Here is a 22,506-nt window from a genome sequence, read left to right as displayed (position 1 = left end):
TGATCTGGCCTATGCAAAGGACCCTGCAGGGATTATGCTGAATAGCATCAATTCTACTGAAGAGCAGCAACTCTGATGGCATCCAGAGCATCTGGGGTTGGATCCAAATGAAGCAAAGATCCTGCCAGGAGATTAAGAAGTGGAGTGGTGACAGCCCAGGAGGCAGAGCAGTGTGCTGTGCCGCGGGCAGGGGTTGCTCTGCCTTCCCCTTCAGCTGCACTTGCTGCCAGCCCGGAGCATCCTGTGCCAGAACCTGGGGAATGCCCGGGGACAGCGCAGTGCCACCATGTGCAGAAAGGACCAGGGAATTGTGGCACTGCCTGACTGAGCAACCAGCATCTTCTTTCTACACTTGATTCCCCAGGAAGCTGAATGAGATGAAAAGAGAATCTATTGCTTTTTGCTTTGAAGTGTTAAATCTGTCTTTTCCTGTCCCCAGCTGGTACCAAACTTATCGAGTGGAGACAATCAGCCTGGTTTAGCTGATATCCCACAGCTGTGACTATTCTCCTTCCTGAACTGCTAACTCATGCTGCCATGCAGCAGGAATTCTATTTCTCAATGAAATCTTCAGAGATTTATAGCTTTGCAGAAAAGCAGTACAGAGCCCTTGGATGTATCTGCCAAATGCAGCCCAGCATTCCAATGCTGTGGATGTTTCACCATGGGCGTGGGCTGGTTTGCAGCACAGTCCAGAGACAGTGCATTGACTCCAAGCCCACAGCAAAGAGGTCCTTGATACACCAGGGTGGGAATTGATCAGTAAGAAATAAATATATATACACACACATAAATACATATTTTAAATATATATAATATATATAGTGCATATACATAATGTATTGCTTGTGTATATATAATACATGTATTTTGTATAAAAAGCTTCACATTCAAGTAAAGGTATATATTAAAATATCAAGAGAGGAGGACCTTTGGAAGTTAACCTTAAACAGATAATCTTCTGTAAGCAAAATTCTTTTTAGGATCATCAAGATAGGTGTTTCCCAGTTTCAAAATGTGATCAATTCAGAGGTTAGTGTTCCACTGACAACTGAGAAACACAACCCAGTGGAAAGTGAGAAAAAGCGGGGAAAATGATAATGGAAAATTATATATAATATCAAATACATCGATATATGCATAAATCCTTTACTTAAGATATCCCATGTTTGGAGGGACAAAAGCAATGTTTTAATTTGAGTTTGTAATACCATCCCTCAGTGGTTGTGAGTTTTTTGCAATCAAATTATCATAGCCAAAGGAAAAGGAAAAGGAAAATTGAATGAACAGAGGAAGGGTTGAAAATCAAAATAGTACTGTGAACCCTAAAAGATAGTTCACAAAACCTGATATTAAATATGGCTCATGCAGCCTTGTTCTGAACCTAAAATATGAAATGTATCACGAGCAGAGAGAATATTGGATGGAAGTTCTGAACCTCAGTTAGCCCTGGATTGGTTCAATGTCTAAACAGAAATTCTCTTGAAATCCCAGTAGCCTTCATCTTTGAATTGTTGAAATTATGATCAGAAAATCGGTGAGTAAATCACTCTGACGTTTTACAAATGTAGATGATGAAAATACAATGTGTATCTAATTGTGTAAATCTACAAACCATCATTTTTGCTTGAACAATGCAGTACAATTTCAGGACTGTGATCAGGGGGTTATGCAAAGTAGGCATGGCAAAACACAGCCACAGTCAAGAGGATGATGCCATTGATATTCACCACGTTTCTCCACAGTGGCACTTCACTGGTGTCTGTCAGTTTCTTCTTCAGTGCCTCTTCTTCCTCCTTGCTCAGTTTGGGGCCCTTCTGTTGGTCCAAGCCACAGAACCAGTTGTAAGCTTTCCTACAGCATCCAGGGTCCTCCTGGTTTTCCTCATTAACTGGAAGGAAGAACACTCTGGTCAGGAAAGGTGAGTACAGATCATGGCACACACTTGATCTCTGGGACTGGGGACATTCCCGTTCTGATTTATGGTCATAATTCAGTGGAAGCATTTTAGTACAAACAGTACAAGAATCAAGTTAATATTGTGTTTTAACAGCTCATCTGGGAAAAGAGGGATTTTCTACATGTTCCAAGAGAGCCTTCTGCAGAAGACACTTGGGCCTTTTGCAGCCCAGAGACTTGGCCTGGTACTGGGGAAGCAAACTGTGCTTCAAAGCCTAAACTCCATTTTTTCAATACTTTCTACACTCTTAATTGAAAGACAAATAAATTAATTTGAGGATACTGATGAAAAGGAGCTTGGGAGCACAACCAGAAACCCAGTAAAGAAAGCAGGTGGGGTTGCAATTTGCTTTCATGGTCCTTCAATCCTGACCACAACCCATTATTTGCAGGTGAATTCCCTCCCAGTGCTGGAGTCACAGTTCTGCCAATGCACGGCGCCTCTGACCCAGAGCACCGCCATTGGTTTAGTCCTAGAGCTGCCACCCAGATACCAAGAGAATAAGATTCTCTCCCTTCAAATCCACTTCACTTCTGATTTACACTGAGCTTGAGAGATTGGAAAAGGCAGCTAATGAGCCATTTAAATCTGTGGGGGCTGAGGATTTGTTGTTGGGGAGAAGGAGGATGTCTTCAACTTTCAAGCATGTTAATGTTCCTTCAGGAATGAAACAGGGATAATCAAATATATGACAGAATCTCTAGGTATTCAACAGTTACCTGATTCATTATCTTTTTCATCAGCTCTGTCCTGCTCCTCATCTGCATCGAGATCAATCCGTTCTTCTTTGCTGTGCCGCAAGGACCAGCACAAGCGGTAAAGCTGCCACGGAACAAAAGGACTTGAATTGATCATGGGCTGACTACACAGAGACCAACCAGCCTGGCCAGCACCTGAGCTGGCTGTAAGACCACAGCATCCCAAATGTCTGGGATGTCCCAGGCTACTAGGAGTCACTGAAGATCTGTGACAGGTAAATGAAGACTATTTCCTTGCTTTCTTACAAGAGCTGTATGCTGGGGGTGGCTGAAGTGTCGAGAGGTAACACACCAAGTACGAACTGGTGGTTTCATTGTGTTCCATTTCTTGAGGAGCAGGACTGCAGTAATACTCACATGTACATCAGGAATGGGCTTGGTCATGAAGGAGACTGCCAGGATGACGATGGCAGAAACCCCAAAGAGGATCAGTGCAAAATAAAGGTAGTGAATGCCACAGATGATGAAGGGGCAGTTGGAAGGGGCCACACAGCTGCCAGTTCCGTAGGCAAACTCTGCAATCATCCTGCTGAGTCCAGCCAGCAGCCCAATGATCAGGCCCCAGAAGGCACCCTGCAGACAAGGGTGCGACAAGAAGGGATCAAAAGGAGTCATTTCAAGCATGGAAATAAACTCTGAGCTCTCAAACAGTTGCTGGAGGAAACGTGGATGTAGTAACATGGATGTGTTACAATGGCTTTGGTGTGTGGGTTTTAACTCAGATGCTTTCAGTGACCTTACTTACAGCTCAGTGTATGAGTACAACTGAAAGTGGCCATGAACAGCTCTGAGATGTCAGGAACACCTCAGGACACCACGTCCAGACCATTTCTCACAGTCCATCTGGCTCCACACAACTGTCCCCTCCTACAGACAGGTTTCAGCCATGGATTGCACACCCTAGGGGCTGTTCTCATACCTTTTTACCTTTGAGGTCTTAATCCCTGACAGCTCTGGCACGATGGAACCAGCCAGAATGTTGTGTCATCCTTCCTGAAATGTGTGTCTGGTTTACCTGCTAATGGCCCTGCGTAATTACTTAATTCTCAGCACTCTTGGTGGGTGCCTGGTGTACAGTACCCCAGCCCAAAGTATAACAGACACACAGGTATGTGTGGGCACAAACTGAAATATGGGAAATTCTGTTTAAACATAATTTTTTTTGTTTTACTGTAAAGGTGCTTGATCATTGGAACAGGTTGCCTAGAGACACTGTGGAGTTTCCACTCTTGGGGATATTCAAAACCCAAGTGGACAGGATAGGCAGTTTGAGAGTAAGAGGTGGTTTGTTTGGTAAAGCAGCTTGGTGACCAATATCCTAAATGAAAACTTTCAAATATGTGTCTATAGATTATCCTTTTAGCACACTTCTTGGCAAAGTGATAGGTAACCTAAGCTTCAGAGCTATCTATGAAATCCTAGGTGACTGTTTATCTATCAGACTGTGAAAGAACTTTATCCAACTCATCTCTGAAACCTCAGGCTTTGGGGTATGGAGACACAAAATCCCTGGGCTATACCAGGATTAAAATAATCAGGAAGAAGTCGCTCATAACAAAAAAAAAAAAAAAAAAAAAAAACAAAAAACCAGTTCTCCCAATTCCTAAAGGAACACATGGCATACCTGTTTCCTAATTTGCACTTACCTGCTCATTGACACGCTTGCAGAAGATACCAAGCAAGAAAACAGCAGCAATGGGAGGTCCCAGGTAGCTTGTAACAGACTGAATATAATCAAAGAGCTGCCCACTCTGAGCTGACTGCACCACGGGAACCCAGGCAATGCTGATGCCAATTAAGAGTAACATAAATGCCCTGTAAACATAGCCAGATATTCAATTAGCCATCTACTTAGAAGTATCTATGATCTATCAGAAAGAACAAAGAACATCAATTAATCAATAATTTACATGTTCATTTTGTATTTCAACTAGTGAAATCAATTATAACGGCAAATTAGCACTGAACAAACAAAAGAAATCCAAATTGGGTATTGTGTATGTCAAATATCCATCAGCACATAGTTAAATATGCAATCAAAACATACAAAATCACTTTCCTCCTGTGGTTGTTATGTCCAGAGACAAATCAATAGCAGATGAACTAGAACCAGTTCACTGACGCTGCAGCCTGGTGCAGCACGGAGCCCCAGGACAGTAATTTAAAAGATTTTCCTTCGAACAGCAGTGGCAAGCAGTGACAATTAGCTCGTGCTTCATGCGCACCGTGTGCGCTCCCAAAAGGAGCACACGGGGCGGGACAGCCGCTCCGGCCACAGGAGACCGGTGCAGCTGTGCAGCTGTGCAGCTGTGCAGCTGTGCAGCTGTGCAGCTGTGCAGCTGTGCCGGGCAGGCTCCGGCCGCGCGGCGCTTGGGGAGGAGGCAGCCGGAGCCCACCGAGTGCTCGGTCTGTGCACAGGGGAGGCTCGGCCGCGCTCACCTGCCAGCCAGCATCAGCTCCTTCTCAGATGGCCGCGTCCGAATTTTGGTGTAAATGTCCATCGTGAACAAAGTGCTGGCACTGTTGAAAATGGATGTCAGGGAGCTCATAAGGGAGGCCAGCATGACTGACAGCATCAGACCCCGCAGACCTGGAACACCGAGATGGGAACGGGGATGAGCATTCCGTGCACAGCCTCACTACCTGGCACCAGCTGTTTGTCTGACCCTTCCCAGCGGCCAGCTCTGAGCGTGTCTGCCACATTCATGTGCCTGACATAAAATCCTGCCTGACATTCCCTTGCTGGGCAAGCAGAGCTTGCAAAAAGCTGTTTACAGCAGTGCCAGGGAAACCCGGCAGCTTTTAGCAGGTGGGTACTTCTTTAGTGAATTCTGCCTGATTAAATGCTGGAATAAAAAGAAAATAATATTAAGCAGACTTTTCCCAACAATTATAAAAATAATTCCTTTTGTTTGCAGGAGAGTGCTCACTTGCTTGTCGTATATTTGTGAACCAGGTATTTGCCAAAAAAAACCAAGTTTCTTTTACTGTCTGAAAACCAGAGTAAGCCACTTTTCCAGGTGGTCTGATCTGATCACAGAGCATGGGGAAGTACTGCAGGATTTTAACAACAGTTATCAAAGGATGGGAAAGTACCAAAGCTATCAGGGAAGTGCCATGGTCTCTGTAATATCATAATCTGGCTTTTTTGCCTTATGAGCCAGCACCCATCTCTTTGGGGTTGGCAGGAGGACCACAGGAACAGGCCTCCAGCTCAGAGATCCTGGCAGAGAGTCTTTTATAATTCATTGGCCAAGTAGGTTATATTTTACCTTCACAAAAAGGGAGCTCATTTTCCATTTCAGCAGGCAGTATGTGCCTGCTGAGAGCTGACACTGTCAGTGTGGAGCTATTCTGCACCTACAGCTAAAACAGACAGCCCCTTTGGTTAATAGTACGTAATTCCAGCAAGAATTTTGGAACTAAATATGGGTCTTGGACTCCCTCTATCACTTGTTTTTACAGTCTGGCTTTCCTAAACAAAGAAACAACAAATACAGGCAGTGTCTTACCATTTGGCATAAGCTCCACTACCATTTTTGGGTAAGCAATGTTTGTACAGCCCACTGTGGTGCCACAGTAGCGCTGACAGACTTCAGGCACAACACAAGCCACCACATCTGAGGAGAGGATAATGAGACACTGAGACAAGGTCATGTAAACAACAGATTGCTCCCAAATTAACAGAGCTTCTAGAATGTATCTCTGTGTTGAGCCACCAGATTGACACGTTTGACTTCATCCTTGGTTTGCTGGCAGGGAGGAAGGTGATTCCAAACCTCTTCCCTTCCTCTCTAAAAGAATACTGACAAGTGCTGCAGGTCAAAAGAAAATCTGCACTCATTTGTCAGACCAGGGCTGAACAACACAAGGAGAGGAACACAAAGCCCTCTCCCTGCAGCCTGAACCTCTCTCCTCTGCCTGCTGGCAAACACAGCCAAACTCTCTGCTGCTCAGGGAGATGGGAAAGTGGCATTTCCCCATGCTGCCCTTGGGACTGCCCATGGCCCAAACCCTGCAGTCTGTGACTGATGGCCCTGTCCCTCCAATTGCCAGCACAGTATCTGTCCTGGACAGCATTTTCCACTCATTCAGAGTGGGGCTGTAACAAACTTACAGCTGGGGAGGGATGCTGTGGAATTTCTCTCCCCTAAAACAGACAGCAATAGTATTAGCAGAAACCTGGGATCAGGGAAAAGAGGAAGGCCTGTGGCTTCTAACAGTGCAGTTAGCTGAAGGTCCCTGGACTCTTTGGATGAGAAGATGACAATCTAACAGGTATTTTGGAACATAGGGACAGAGAGATTGGCAATGAAAGGCCGGCAGCAAGAACTTTGCATTTCCATATCCACATCATACCTGTGTACAAAATGCGGCTGATCATTCCAGGCATCACTATGATAAACATGGGCAAGAGTTTGAGGTACCCACACATGATACAGCCAGCCTTCACATGGGACATGTTCTTGCCAGAGAGACATCTTTGGACAATAACCTGTCAATGACAACATGCAGCTGTAACATTTCCATGATCACACCATGCCATGTTCCACATACAAGGTACTTCTTAACTTCTGTGATAGCAGAAGAGCCTATTTAGCATTTCTGCCACTAGGAAAAAGGAAAACTACATGAAAATAAAATAATATGTTTGAAATAAGTAAAGGAAAATATTACTTATCCAGTGCATTTTTGAGGGGTAAAAAGTTTTGAAACTTCTTCTCTCAAAAGAAGTTTCTAAAGCAGACAGACTAAAAAGCCAAAAAGGAATAGAATATTTAACTGAGCAGTAAATACAGTTACTTTGGGGATTTTGTTAATTTGTCGAGAATTCATGAAGATGATCTTTCTCACAATTCAGGATGCAGAGAGATCATTTGTTAGAGACACATTCACATGTTGCAGGAGCAGGAGCACATTTTCCTTTACTCATGTCAGTGTGATCTCTCGAGGAAACTGGACAGTAGGTTTTAGAGAGAAGGAAGCATGACTGGGCAGGAGTCTCCAGGCTGAAAGACCAAACATATAAAGAACATCCCACCAGGACCATGTGAAAGCTACATATATAGGAAACAAACTTGTCTTAGTGAAAAGGGAATGGTGTCTAGACCCAGTCTAACAAGGGTCATTTGTTCCATGGCTTCCTAAGTAAGCGTTCACAGCCCAGCCTCTCTGTTTTCACACACGGTCACACATAAAGAATGAGAACTGAGGTAGACACGGTATCTGCTGGGCAGAGGTGTGCAGGAAGATTTGAAAGAACACCCATTCCATTTTCTTACATGTGAGAGATGCCTTGAGACCAGGATCTGAAAAGTCACTGACCAGTGCTGAAATAACAGCCAGTTCTGTGGCCCAGCTTTGCATTACAGGGGAAGATCACACTGGGGCACAGAGCTCTGTGTTTGGCCTTTGCTGGGCTCCCACATTACCTGATCTGTGCACCAGTACCACATGGCAAGGATGCTGAGGCCAAAGACGAGCCCTGGCCAGGGCAGGTCCCCGCTGGTGGCGTCTCGGAAGATGTGGAAGGCGTCCCTGCGGGGAGTGTAGCACGCGGGATCCACCGCCGTGTTCCCATAGGAGACGTTGGATGGAATCGCCTCCATGTACTTCTGCATGAAAGCCTCATACCCTCCTACCTCAGCAAATGCTGAAACACAGAAAATAAAAGGAGCAATAAAGGATTTATTACTGAAATCTCAGAGCTTGAGAGTGTGAGGAGAAAAGCCTCCTTCATGTGGACATAAAAATCCTGTCATGGGATGCTGTTTATTACCTTACACATTCACTTGTGCCTGGGAGACAGAGTGACTCAGTGACTAAAGATGCCTGACTTTGGGCAACATGTCTGCTTTCTTCCCTGATAAATACATACAGGAGCTGAAACCTCCTGGTTAACACTGCAGGTTTCATTCCTGTAGCCACTGCAAGATTTGTGGCTGAGCATTCCAGTTTAACTCATCTGATTTACTTACCAAATCCCATGAGAATAAAGGATCCCAATACCATGATGAACGTTTGTAAGGTGTCTGTGTAAATCACAGCTGCAAGGCCACCTGATGGCAGAGAAGTCAGGACAAATAAGTTAGCCCTGGGCAAATGTCTCAGTGGAAATGCTTTTTTCTTTTTTTCCCTTTTCCCACCACCTCTGTCTTTCAAGGACCACTATAAATAACCCCCCTTTCAGGTTTTCATTTCTCCCTTTTTCTCCACTTCTCTTTCTTCTGACTCCCTCAACATCTGATTTATCAGACTACTCTGCAAACTCACCTGTGATGGTGTAAAGAGCAGTAATAGAAAGCAGGATAATTATGGCCAAATAAAGATTCAGCCCTATGGCCAGCTGGATAAATACAGCTCCAGAGAAGATGTCAGCCTAGAAAAGAAAAAATGGTAGGTTCAGCAATGTTTATGTTCATGGTGACATATTATAGTTCCATGATGAGGGCACTGAAATACACAACTCTGCCCCTTGTAGTACTGCACACACAAATCAAAAAGAAAAGAGAAGCCATTGCTGTGCACCTGCCAGTGTCCCCTCAGAACTGTGGAGTTCTTAGTACCAGAGGTGTAACACTTCTCAGAGAATTTCCAGGCCTTTTTTAACAGAGTTGTTTTTTCTAGACAGTTACCTCACTGCTCAGTACTTAGGCACTTAGAGACAGATTCAAAACAAACTGTTTAAAACTGAGTGTGAATTCCATTTGCTGCTGTGTGCAGAGCTGGGCTGTGTGACACCTCCAAGACACAGCACAGTTCTCTTCCTTCAGTGTCACCCCACAAAACTCTTTCCCTTTACTGCTCACGTGTGGTGTGGCTCGTCCTGCTGGCTCAGGACAAATTTGCATTTGCATTAAAGGCAAACATCTTATATGGTTTCCATTTTTAAGTTCCTGTCAGAAGAACTGACAGCAGTTGGCTAAGAGAGCCAACTCTTCTTCTCTCTTCCTAAGAGAGGAAACCTCTTGTGTAAGGAAGGAATTGTTCAGGTTTCAGAGTAACACTGGGACGTTAATCCCATTAAATCAGTTCCTGATTTAGAGATAATTGGCATCAATGTTAATTGTACAAGTTTGCAATCAGAGTAATCTGCCCCGGTGCACGTGTGATGCCTTACTGTAAATTATGCTTTCATTAGAGGTTGCTCCTGAGCATGCAGCTCATGGGCTGCTCTGCAGCCCGGCGCCCTCCTGCCTCTGCATCCACAGCGCGCATGGAGGGCTCTGCACGGGCACTGCCATCCTCAGCTGGCAGCAAGTCCCCGTGGGCTTCACGAGCTGAAGCAAAGACACACAGCTCTGCCCAAGGCCTGGGCTACAGCAGCCCTGCGGGGGCTCCGGGCGATCACAGCCCAGCCCCGCTGCTGCCCCGGGCAGAGCAGGGCGCACAGCCCAGCGGGGAGTGATGCAGCCTGCGAGACGCCGGAGAGAAAAACCATCTTCATTCCCGAGATGCTGGACCTGAGGCTGCGGGGCAGGACCTCGGCCTGGCTCCTGCTGAAGAGCGAGGCACAGGCCGGAGCTCTGCGGGGGCAGCAGACAGCTACTTGTGTGCAGCAGAGCGTGAGCCTGCAGAGTCCCACTCCCAAAACTCTGCCTCTGGAGCGGATTTCTTAGAGGCTTTCCTCTGGCCCTGGGAACCAGGGGCTTTAGCTCTTACCCCGGTGGCTGTCAGACCGTATCCTCTGCCCCATCTCTCTATGGTAATTTGTTTCTTATCTTTTCACGCCACTAATCAGTCTGTGTTCCTGACCTTCCTTTTACTGTTCTTGGCTTTAGTTTATCATTAAATATTGATGGGCCTAACATGATTCCCACAAAGAAATGTATAGTTAATTATTGAGCATTCTGAGAAATGTATCAGCTTCTTCAAATTGCTGAGTTATCTTCCAGCTTCCCTGCTCCTCCTCCCCAGTAAGATTATTGCCTTTCAGTACTTCCCTGTTTCATTCATACTCTTTTATAGACAATCTTTAGCTAATCTCTTGTTAGAGTCACTCTTTCCTTTACACTACAGGCTATCTGCAAAGACGGGGATCACAAAGGAACAGCTGGCCAGACAAGTGCCAGCTGGATGTATGCTGTGGGTGCCAGAGCAGGGACACCTACTCTAACCCCTGCACTGTGCACTCCTAGGAGAAGGTTGTTCTTCTCTTCCTCTTTCCCCTGGGAAGTCTATGCCTATAGATTTCCTCCTGAAACCATGCACAATGAACAGAGAGAAAATGCTGTAACAGATTTAGCAGTTGCAGTTTATGATTTCTGATTTCTTCAAAAACATTCAGACCTTAATTCCTTTTTGTCTTGTCATAACTTATCCTATTACTATCCATCAATACTTTATTTCTACCAGACCATTTCCTTTGGCATAATGACCAATATCATCAACACAGTGGCTAAAAAGCCTCTGCAAGCTGCTATGGGCTCTGCTCACAATGTGCTGCAGGAGCAGGTACAGGTGAGGTCCCTGGATGAGCAGAAATTGCTGTATGACAGAAATCCTTTGGGCTCAAAAATCATGTGTATCCTGATCCCAAGGACGAACTCCTTGCAGCATGTCCTTGTCTGTCAAGTGGCTGATTAGCCCCCAAAGCATGGTAAGAAATCGACAAAACCCACAGAACGTGTGCAGGGAAAGAGAAATGGAAAGGACACTGGAGAGGTGTGTGAAGGAATCTGATTCTCACGCGGTGGTGGCACTGTGCCAGAAAGCACAGCAGGAGTCACATAACCTGATATGTGATTCTGCTCCCTAGAAAGCATTGCTATAATTATATTATTAAGTACACTACATAATATTTCAACACAGCAAGGAAGAAGCACATGAAATAACTACCCCAGAAGCAAGAGATGCCACTCTTCTGCAAGGATAAGAGGCAGTGAGAATTGCTGGTGGGTGTGACCTCCCATTCAGGGCAGGGCAGCAGCCCATCCTTCTCCATCAAATCTCAAAGAGCCCCGGAGATCACAAAGGAGTGTTTGCCAAGGCAGCACTGCGGGAAGTAAAGTACCATGGCTCGTCAACACGTGGATGTATTTGGATATCCATTGTGTCTGTGGGGAGGGAGGTCTGTGCTCCCTGCCTGCGCTTGTGCCTCTCCCCTCAGCACAGCTCCCTACAGCCCAGCAGGGAACAGCCCTTCCCTCCCTGCTCTGGCCACCATGTGGACATGGTGCTGCACAGCATGGCATAGCAAAACCTGCTCTGAGATCCTCTGACAGCACCTGAAGCCTCCAAGGATCGGCTGCTCTGCCTAATCTGAATCAGACAGAGTAAGTACATCAGTCCTGGGCAGACCCTGCCCGTCCAAATGGGCAGCAATGCAGAGATCTGTCTGTACACTACAGGAATCTCACCTGTACAGGCACAGACACTGCCAGAGCTGCTCAGGGCAGGTAGGGAAAACAAAAGAAATGCTTAGAGGAAAGTGAACACCAAATTTTCCCCCTGCACAGCACAGAGACCCAGCTCCATGGCACTTCCCCACAAACACCTGGAATAAAGGGGTTGATGGGAAGCTGGGGTGGGCCAGTGGTAGAGTGGGGCCCAGGTAACCTGCTGCTGTATGGATCCCTTGACTGTGGAGAGGCTGTTTGATCCTCATGACCACACTGGAAGCTTATATGCAGAACCTGTTTTTCCTGGAAACTGGACACTCCAACTGAAACAGTGAAAAATCCCTTAATCAGAGCCTCAGGCATGACACAGGCTGGAAATCAAAGCTGGATAGTAAATGCAGAACCTACATAGCACCTTGATAGGCTCACCACCACCATGTGTTGCTGAAAAGGAGAGTGAGTCACTGCCTGGAGGAGTTCCTGTGCCACTGGAACGCCCAGAACTCTGTGTCCTACCCGGGAGTTCTGATTCCAATAGTTGAGCACAACTACAGCAAACTCTCTAATCCTTCAGGAATATACAGAAATCCAGCTCTGAGGCCAGCTCACACTACTAACCTGTTTAATTTATAACCTCTCTAAGGATCAGTTATAATGTGAGAATGAGAGCAAAAGGCCAATCTTTTAGCTTAAATTGCACTATTATCACTCAGCTCCCATTCAGAGGGCAAAGACTAATCTGCCATGACAACTTCTGCAAAACAACAGACTGAAGTATGCCTGAACTGTGGACTTCCTTAGAAGCCTGGTACTTCCAAGACATATGGAAAATACCAGCTCCCTTTACTACTCCACAGAAACACATCCATTTACTTAATAAACATTAACTTCGTAGTACCTTAAAGTTTACACCGATCACTTGCCCATTTAAACAATCTCCTCTTCCCTCCTTTCACCTCAGCCGTTACAATTTCCCTCATTTCCATTTCCCCACTCTTCCATTTTCTAATTCTTGTTATTCTTTTTTTATCCATAGTCCCCTTGCTCTTTTCCCTCATCTTATATTACTGATGGCATGTTCACCAGAGGATATTAAAATAGATAAATATGAAATCTAGGAACAAAAATTCCTGCTCTGGGTTTCACAGATCCCTAAGATAACAGACCATAATATATTACAAATTTCCCTCCGCTCTGATGTTTTCTAGAGGAGAGCAAATGTAAAAGTAAACCCTAAAACTTTAAAAAGAGGACGAAGCATAACAAGCATCAAGAGACACAGGAAGAAAAAACCTTGGATTGCAGCACAGAGTCTCACTGGACAGAATAAAGAAAACACAAAATCATACTTTTACACTTGTTAATTCAGCCAAGAGCTCCAAATCTGAAATGGTTGATCAGTTGTGAGAGCAATATTGTAAAAGGACATTTCTTTTCTTTAGATCAGTGTAGAATGGAAGAAATTGCTGTAGAAGTTTCACTTACTGAGATCTTTGTGAACACATATATGATCAGGGAAAGGACTGACAGGTAGACCTGGATCCGTTTCCCACCAAAACGCTTCCTCAGATACTCTGGCATTGTCACCACCTGTGGAGGTAGAGAAGGTTTTAGATCATGGGGAACAGGTACAAATCCAATTAGAGGAAGATTTTCGGTACTTAGATACTGTGAGAGTGGAGCACAGTATTAGGAGACTGTAATTGCAGTTTCAAGGAAGAGCAGTTCCAGGAATCAAAGGAGAACAAGGAAGGAGCACCAAGTACTTCTCAGCTCAGGTCTTAGAACAGAGAATCCTCATTTTTCAAGTACACAGAAATAACACAGTGCTGTGCTGGCACACTCGGCTCTCGTGCCATTCACAGTGACTTTGCAATACTCCAGCCCTGAGCTGTAAGCGTGAGCAGCAAAGACAAGTGTAATGCAGTGGTTTGACTTACCCCAGCTTTGATGTAGATGGGTACAAAGATCCATCCTAGAACCACCACAAATATCAGAGCCTGCAGCCAAGACAAGATAGCTGAATTAGCCTCCTGTCTCTAGACACTGCTCCCAAAGACCATTTATCAGAGCCAACAGCAGCTAGAGACCAGTGAAATCACAAAAACCTGGCTACTGCAGGGCTGTGGGGGGAGGAGGTTCTGCTCTGTCCTTTGATTCACAGTTGAAAGTTTGGGGATAGAATCTTGGCTAAAAACTTCATGAGGTATAATGCAGCCTGGGTTTCATGCTAGCTGTCCCAAAGCACACATGATTATAGCACACAGCTGATTTCTCCTCACAGGATTGCCTTCTAGTGTTGAATTGCAGCTGCACCAGTGGCACCAGACCATCCCAGCTCTCTTCAGAGCAAGCCCAGGATGGTTGAATGCTTTACAACAACTTCACAGACTGTACAGGATGCACCACATGCAATTTGTAAAATATTTTGTATTTTCATATTACAATTTAATAATATATTTTGTGTGTCCATGTGTATTTTGTGAACTACTGATCTTACTTATAGCAATGCCACAGGTTTCTGACTTAAATGGCTGGAATGCTGTCCAATATCGAGTTGTACATATTTAAATCAACAAATATAAAACAAATTCCTGCCTTCAAGCTGCACTCTGTATTTATTTTGTCCACAGGGCTTAGAGGGCTTTTAAACTGTATCTTTTAAGTTCTGCCCTTAGGTCAAAACTGTAAGATGGGCAAGAAATACTGGGTCAGCTTCTGCTGTTATTCTGATACAAAACAGAAATAATTTGAATGGAACAGGGACACAGAAGGACGACAACAGTCAAATTTGGTATTACTTTCATTACTTCTGTTACGTGTGTTAACTGTGCCACTGTAAGTCATGAGCTCTGCAGTGTCTCTGCTCAAACACCCACAGACATCATTGCTGCTTCCCAACCGACCACTGCTGAACACTGTGCATTGATCCTGCTCCAGCAGGAATCTCGCAGGAGTGAAAGTGTTAGAGATGTTTGAAGAAGGATAGGGGCCCTAGAGATTTGTGTTCTGTTTTGATTTGCTTTGTTCTGCTGCAAAAAGAAGGAGAATCAGGTCTGTCGTAGGCCTGCTATAATCAAAAAGAGGGAGCTGACAGATAAACTGCACATCTCGTACAGTTCATTTTAAGCTTAGTCCTTTTCCTTAAACATTTATATCATAGCAGTACTTGATTATTTGCAACAACCATTTACTTGCTAAGGAACACAAGCCAAATCCCCCAGGGTGGGAAGATTCTTTCGCTGCTCAGAAGTAAATGTGAGGGAAGTATCGACCTGTGGAGGCTCATTCAGCCCTTTGTGTCACGGCTAATTCCCTCCCCGAGGGTGAATTAGGGAGGTGAATTAGGTGAACTGTGTCGTTGTCACAACGAGGACATTGTCAGCCGCACCCACAGAGCCTGACAACACAAGGAAATGGGCTGCAGTCTCTGAGCTGCTGCAGTTCACACTGACCCTGCTACTCCGGGAAGCTCATTTCTTTATCAATGATATACACCAGTATCTCTACCCTGTACTGGAACCATAAGCAAAACAAGAGCATAATTCCAGGAAGGAGAAGGTAAAGAGGAAAAGATTTTTGGAATGCAGGTGCTTGTGAAGGATGTTCAAAATTCCTTACAACCTGTGAAGAAATCAAAGCCCCTTCAATAATTTCTACATAGCAAAATGCTGCAAAAATTCCCATGGATTACCTGATAAATTCTTCCCAGAATCCTGCAGTCTGAAAATGTTGCTCACTAATACTTTAAAAGTAATAAAAAGATATGCATAGAGAAGAAAATCCACCAACTTATTTGGTTCAAATGCTCTCTAAAAAACCTCAGCCGAAAAGTGTCACCTTTTCCAGTGGCTCAGACAGGTTAAATACTAGATTACATTAACTCTTACTGGTCTGCGCAGAAAACAAGTGTTGCCAAGCACAAACTTTGGCAGTCCTAAATTATTAGGCAATGTTATTTTGATTAAGCTCTGCAGATAATCCAGATGTCACAAGTATTTCCCTGACATATATGCCACTTACATTCCACTCATATCCTCCGATGGCAATTCCTCCAGCTGCTGCTGTTCCTGCTATTCCCACAAAGTGCCCACTGCCAATGTTGCTGGCAAACAGAGAAGCACCAATCTGCAAAGAGAAAAAACAAAAATTGGCTCTTATGTTCATGGGAATTACTAAAAAATCCCCTTCATTTGGCACATTGAACTCATGCCTCTCTGTGGTGGTGTGGTGATGACAACGACTGACACTCAACTTCCTTCATAGCTTTCAGGACTCCCACTTAATGTTCCCACTGAAGCCAGAGCCTCCAGCCATCACATCTACAACAGTGAGGGAGAAGAGGATGTTGAATAAAATATCTTCCAGTTGAGTCAAAAAATATATTACACCAATACAGATTTTAAAATGTTTGCAAAACTTGCCAAACTGGCATTGGGATGATATCCAGGCGATCAGGGAAGAAGACTGTGATCTTCCTTGTTCAAGGAAAAAAATGACAAGGGCATCCCCACTTGTCAAACCTGCACTCCCTGTTCCACATTGCACAGCCTGTGCATCCAAATGTGCCATTGGTGAGAGCTGGACTTGGTTCACTTTCAGTCAAAAGGTATTTGATTACTGAATAAAATTCTGAAAGCTGCATAGCAGAAATGTCTGCTGAGAAAATGCCTCTGCAAACTAGAAGCAATAGTAAATTAAGGAGTTATAATTAAGGAGTGCTGGATTTTTAAGACCCCCAAATATTGCACTGATCATACAAACAGAACAGTAGGGAGAGCATGAGAGTTGGTGAACAGGGAGAGATTAAAAAAATGAAAGGTTCCCGTTGGCTTACAGACAGGCAGGAGCCATTCACAAAGATCTAATTCTTAATCAAGTATCTTAGACAATAGAAAAGATGAAAAGGAATGAGCTTCATTTCCTCAAAATGAACACATTAAAAGGCAGCAGAAATACCCAGAGATAATTTAGTGGATCGAGTACTGAATGATGCAGGGTGAGAAGTCAGGCATAAAAAAGAGGTTAGATTGGACTGAGTATTGTGGGCAGAGGACAAGGAAGCTGGAAAAGTTCTGAGATGAAAAAATGAAGTGAACATTTTTTTATTCTTCTCTATGGTGTCTAGGCTTAAAAAAAAAGCAGGCAAGGGAATTTCTGCTGATGTCTTCTAATGCTCTCATTTGAATCATGGAATATCCTGAGTTGGAAGGGACCTACAAGGATCACCGAGTCCAGCTGATTTCAATGGCAGCACATATTCAACCAATGTTTCTGGGAGCACAGGGATGATCACCTGAGTTTTGGGACGATGAAGGATTTCATCACAGAATTCCACCTCTGCAGAGCAGATTTATTCCATAGAGCTATGGCATAGCCAGAAATAGCAACCACACTCTTCAACCCACAGTCCTGATCTCTCATAACAAATAGATTATCCTCCCCTGTTTTGATTTGCAACACACAAAATTCAGAGGGTTCCACTCTTTTCCAGGCTTACTGTTCTTCTCTTTCCTCAGTCTGATCTCCTACTTTCTTCAAGTCTTTTTCTGCAGACAAACTGTTCTTTTGCTGTGACAGGAAATTTATGTTTCTAAGTTCACTCAGTTCTGCATTTGGGATTTTTTTTACACATTTCTAAAAGCCAGTTGTGCCCTACAGAACTGTAACCAGTTGATCATATGATATTTCTGGACTGATAAGTTTTGCAACAAACATTGGCAAACAAAAGACCTCTGTTTCTTCTAACCTCTTTGTGACAGCAACAGTTTTCCAGAAATGGTAGTGAAGAAAAAAGTACCACTTATACCAAGCATTAGCACTGTTGACCAATGCTTTCCTTGGAGATAAATAATTAAACTTAAATCTAGGTTACTAGAAAAGCAATCACCAGAAAATATTAACCACATTCATCTCTGATTTTATTTAATGTGTTCCCTCTCCTGTTTCAAAAGCTTAAAGGCAGATCCGAGTAACAAAAGCAGCTAAAGAAGAACTTTGAGAACTGACAGGCACAAGCTTTGGCTCGGTGCCTGAAACCCCAGGACATACTGCAGGCAATTCTGCTGATGCTGTGTCCACAAATTTATCAAAAATAACAATGTCTTGAAAGAAAAATACAAAACCAAACTAAACCAATGCAAAACTACCAACATATTCAGCACCAGCATGAGGACAAACCAATGTGAATGCAATTCCCACATTCACATCCTAATTTTTTCTCTCTGAATTAGGGAACATCCAATGCAGCAGAACTTTAAGATCAACACATACTAATAATGGATGCAGTTTTAAAAATAGGTTCCAGTTATGTCATATACCTGGGGAGGGAGAACATGGCTTCATAGCCAGGAAAATGCAGATTACCCTTAAATCTACAGCACAGTCACAGCAAGAAGAGTGCTGACCAAATACCCTCACGCCCCATCGGCTGCTGATGCCAGAGGGGAGAGAGAAATTTCCCATCTGCCATATTTTAAGGATGAGGAAAGAAGGCAGATGGGATCTGGGCCCGAGCTGCCTTGCTGAAGAACTTACTGCTGTGGGATTTTTGTACTGGAAAGGCTGATTACTGGAATTCTTGATTTGCCATTGGTAGATGCTGCTGAACAGCTTAAAAACTCTGGGCTGAAACTGGGAATGGCAGAGGGAAACAAACTTCTGAACTGTTCTCAGTGAATGTGTGAGTGAACTGACTTTCAAGACAGATCTAGGAGGAAAGGTGAAGAAGAAAGTTGGTTGAAAGGGACAAAAGCTGCTAAGAGGGAAAGAGGATGAAAAACCTGAACTAACCTGAGGCAAACGTGGAACATTAACTCTTTTAATATATTTTAAGAGGTCAGGCCTTAACAAGAGCATTCTGTTCAGCAGAAGCAGCACCACCCTGAAACAGATGATGATCACTGTGTTTTTTTCCTGTTATTCATTAACTCTTTCACCTTGCTCTTGTCATTAAGTGGAGGATGCAGTGACATCCCAGCCCTGGCCATTGCCAGCTGGATGGATGCACTCTGCAGGCCAGTGGCAGCTGCAGTGACTGTGCAGAATGCACAGCCTGTGGCTCCTCTCCCTGCCAGCACGTCCCCCTGCCCCCATGCCCACCCTCCTGAAGGCATCAGCTCAGTACCAAACCTTTTCCCACTGATCCTTAGAACAGCAGGGGATCCTCTCACCCCACAGGGTCACTCCTGCAGAAGCTGCTCCTCAAATCCCTCTTCCCTGACACATTTCTCATTCCTACTCCTTGAGACTGTTCATGCTTTTCTTTAACTAACAGCTCTACCCTGCAACATGTGCCTTTACTCTGATGCAAAGGCATTACTTTTCCTACCTGACTTTTTTGGGACCACCCTTAGTCACTTTAGAAAAATCAGTACAATGCAATAATTACTGCCACACTTCCAAGGCTCTGAGACCCAAAGAAGGAAGTGTGGGGTTTTATTCTTCTTTCCCAGTTAATCGGAAAGTTCTATGAATTGCATTGTTACCCAATTAAAGCACACCTTTACAATTCCCACTGTACTAAGCAGGAGGGATGGATGTTCAATAAACATCAAAATGTCTGTGCTCCAACAAACCTGGAACAGCTCAGGCTCATGAGCTGTTCTGTACTCCCCACTTTGCACTCTGAGACAGAAACAACACCTCCCAGCCAGCTGGAAAGCCTCATGGATTCTGTAGAAATCCATGTCACTGATTTCACTTTTCTACCAGAGCTTTGCTTTGATTACTTCATTTTTTTACTTTACCTAACAAAAGGAAATGCAAATCTTATTCACAGCAGAATTGTTGTTCCTGGTTCCTCATAGGAGTGTCAGATTCAGCAAGTGGGCAAAATCCTGAGACTATGTAAAACTTAACTGGCTGCAAAGATCAGAGAAATCATGCCAGTGGTCAGCTCTGATGGCCACAAAGATTAGCTGTGTACAGCTGAAGTAAGAATCTATTGTGTTTTTTCCCCTAATTCTTATCTGTCTGACAAAGATCTAAATGTACATGATCAGAAACGAGCTGAGTTACATTTCTCTTTGGAGTGCCCTTGACCCTGCACGACTGTTCACTAAATCTTTTCAACAGAGCTGGCCTTCCCATGCCCAGCAGATACTCTTTGTCCTATTACCATCCATGCCTCAGGAGCTGAGGTGTAGAAGGTAACCCATAATTTTGTGCAGACAGCTCTGTCTGCAAAACTACACAACCTGAACAAGTAAATTCAAAAGCAGGAAAGCTTCAAAAGTTTGAGGTTTTTTAATTGTGCATGAAGGGCTGTTAATCCTGTGAGAGTGGCTGCTACCAAAGCTGACTGTTCTGCAGGAACAGATACTTCATGTCCTACAATGGCAGGAAGCATTTGGCTGAACCCAACTCCTTCATCTGGCAAAGGAAGCTGAAGCTGGCAAGGCCCATTGCTACAGAGCTGTCACTTGCCTTGAACTTCTCTGTGTCTTTCTGGAAAAGGCAGCGCTGAATATGAGGATTTAAAGAGCCAAGAGTCTTTCCTGAAGATATTTCCCTCAAAGCCCAAGAGCCAAAACCAGTTTCTTGAAGATTTTTCTCTTAGTTTCTACAAAACGACGGTGGAAAGAGCACAGCATTTTGTAAGCATTTCTTACATTATGACTTACAACGACAGATTTCAGTTTCAGTGATCTCTGAGAATGTTCTTATATCCCTTTATCCCCAATTAACCATGGAACTACTGAGATGACTACTCAGCCACTGCACAAGGACAGTGATTCCAGTGAAGTGAACTCTCACCTCAGCCAGAAAACTACCTCTGGGCTTGGTTCTGCAAAATGCTGAACAACTTTCCTGGATTCTGCTGGAGCAGAACAATCAGAGCCAAAGCAGGACAGATTTGGCCCAGGATGTGTCTTGGTCCTACTTTATACATTGAGAAATCGAATCACAATCACAGTTTGCCAGTGACTGACAAACATTCAAAATCCATATTAAAAGCAGGAATAATCTCTAGCCCTTCATTGCCAGGGTCTCCTCTAATTTATCAAACCACAGATATAATATGGTTTAAGTGAAGAGAATCCCTTTCCCAGCTTGTCAGTAAGAGATCCTAACACACTGCTAATGAGCCTCCCTTCCCTCTAGGGTCAGAAAAGCCACTTGTGGGTGCCCTGCAGAGCATAGAATACAGACAACAACTGAAAAATACAATTAGTTTAGGGGCATTCAGCTTATATCAAGTTTTTGGAAGGATTTTTTTCTTCATTTTGTTCTGTTCCCGAAAGCAATTACATGACAAGGGTTATTATCCTGAAATGGCAGGGGAGAAATCTGACAAACAAGGGTCCACTTGCGAAACAACTGCCCCCACCCTGTCTGTGGAAATGCACTGAGGCTATCCAGAACTACTCCAGGTTAGCCCTGACTTGGCACAAAAGAGAAGTCAAAGCACAAAGTAAAACATCACACATAGCTTTAGCAGCTGCAGAGCTGAGATCACATCTCTGACTAAACTTTCTATACTTTCATTGGTTTCCTCATCATTTCAGCCCAGTTTGCTCTGGGTGATGGACATCCCATCTACCTGCTAAGCTGTGGGAATTGGTGTTTTGGAATCTCTTTTTATCCAAGGCAAACTTTCCAGGGTGGTGCTGCTGACATGGTATTTATTTTGTGGTTTTGGAGTGCTTGTCCTTTGTTTATTTTGAGTGATACGAGGAAGAATAGCAAGAAGGCTTCATTTTTATGGCATGGGAAGCCACTCCTGGCATTCCAAAGGGAAGGATTGAAGAGGAGATCTAGGACTGCACTGAGGACTAGCACTTTGTCCATGCTGAGCTCACAGAGTCTGGGAAGGAGAGAGGGGATCCTGGCAGGAACTGTGGGGTGATCCCAGTTGGCTTCCCACCAGAGGAGGGGAGCTTGCTGGGTCTGTTGGGTTTGTGTTGGCAGAGGACTCGGTGTCAGATCCTCTCCCCCAAGTCTCAGGGGGATCATTAGGAGTTCTCAGTGCCACTGGAGCAAGACTGAACTTTCCTTTGGTGAGTCTTTGCTGCCTTGCTGCCTCCATCTCCATTTACATCTGCACAAAAGGATATTCATATGCCCTTGACAGGCAGACAATTGCACAAGGTTAAAACCAGCCCTCTGATTAAAGTGACAGTTAAATAGAGTAATCTGTTTGGTTTCACCTTAAAATAACTTGGAAACTCTCTTTCCTCAGTCTTCCAAAGGAACCTGAATTTTCTTAGATCTACTACATCAGATGAAGAAACCTTTACTGCCATTGGCCTTTAATCCTTTCATGTCCCTAAGAGGCTGGCCCAATGTCTTCTAAAGGCAGAGAGCAGCTCTCTGAAGCACAGGACTGAAAGGTGTTTCTGCAGCCTACTTCAAGAAAATTCCTAAATCTTTAGGGAACCAATATTTACTCTCAGTCTTCTGGTCCTGTAACTGAATCAATGTGTGTGGAGTCTTGACTCCCACA

General features: G+C 44.2%; 1 protein-coding gene and 1 long non-coding RNA gene across 4 annotated transcripts in view; one reads left to right on the top strand and one right to left on the bottom strand.

The window, feature by feature from the left end:
• Window positions 1-1,171: 1,171 nt before the first annotated feature.
• Window positions 1,172-22,506, bottom strand: part of SLC5A1 (solute carrier family 5 member 1) — a 42,218-nt gene continuing 20,883 nt past the window's right edge. For all 3 annotated transcript variants that reach the window (XM_068209066.1, XM_068209065.1, XM_068209067.1), the window contains 13 exons: window positions 16,083-16,187; window positions 14,000-14,059; window positions 13,545-13,649; window positions 8,992-9,097; window positions 8,697-8,777; window positions 8,151-8,371; window positions 7,078-7,213; window positions 6,231-6,338; window positions 5,158-5,308; window positions 4,365-4,533; window positions 3,076-3,291; window positions 2,680-2,782; window positions 1,172-1,891 (listed from right to left, as the gene is read on the bottom strand). In XM_068209066.1, coding sequence (XP_068065167.1) covers window positions 1,668-1,891; window positions 2,680-2,782; window positions 3,076-3,291; window positions 4,365-4,533; window positions 5,158-5,308; window positions 6,231-6,338; window positions 7,078-7,213; window positions 8,151-8,371; window positions 8,697-8,777; window positions 8,992-9,097; window positions 13,545-13,649; window positions 14,000-14,059; window positions 16,083-16,187 — 1,785 coding nt within the window. In that variant the 3' untranslated portion in view covers window positions 1,172-1,667. The remainder of the gene's footprint in view (window positions 1,892-2,679; window positions 2,783-3,075; window positions 3,292-4,364; window positions 4,534-5,157; window positions 5,309-6,230; window positions 6,339-7,077; window positions 7,214-8,150; window positions 8,372-8,696; window positions 8,778-8,991; window positions 9,098-13,544; window positions 13,650-13,999; window positions 14,060-16,082; window positions 16,188-22,506) is intronic.
• LOC137484875 (uncharacterized) lies at window positions 1,891-4,623 on the top strand. Its single transcript, XR_011005085.1, has 2 exons — window positions 1,891-2,292; window positions 2,704-4,623. It is a non-coding gene; the product is annotated as an uncharacterized lncRNA (long non-coding RNA).

The sequence above is a fragment of the Anomalospiza imberbis genome, chromosome 18, assembly GCF_031753505.1.
Source record: "Anomalospiza imberbis isolate Cuckoo-Finch-1a 21T00152 chromosome 18, ASM3175350v1, whole genome shotgun sequence".
Taxonomy (NCBI): Eukaryota; Metazoa; Chordata; class Aves; order Passeriformes; family Viduidae; genus Anomalospiza; species Anomalospiza imberbis.
This window is presented reverse-complemented; position numbering and strand designations above follow the sequence as displayed.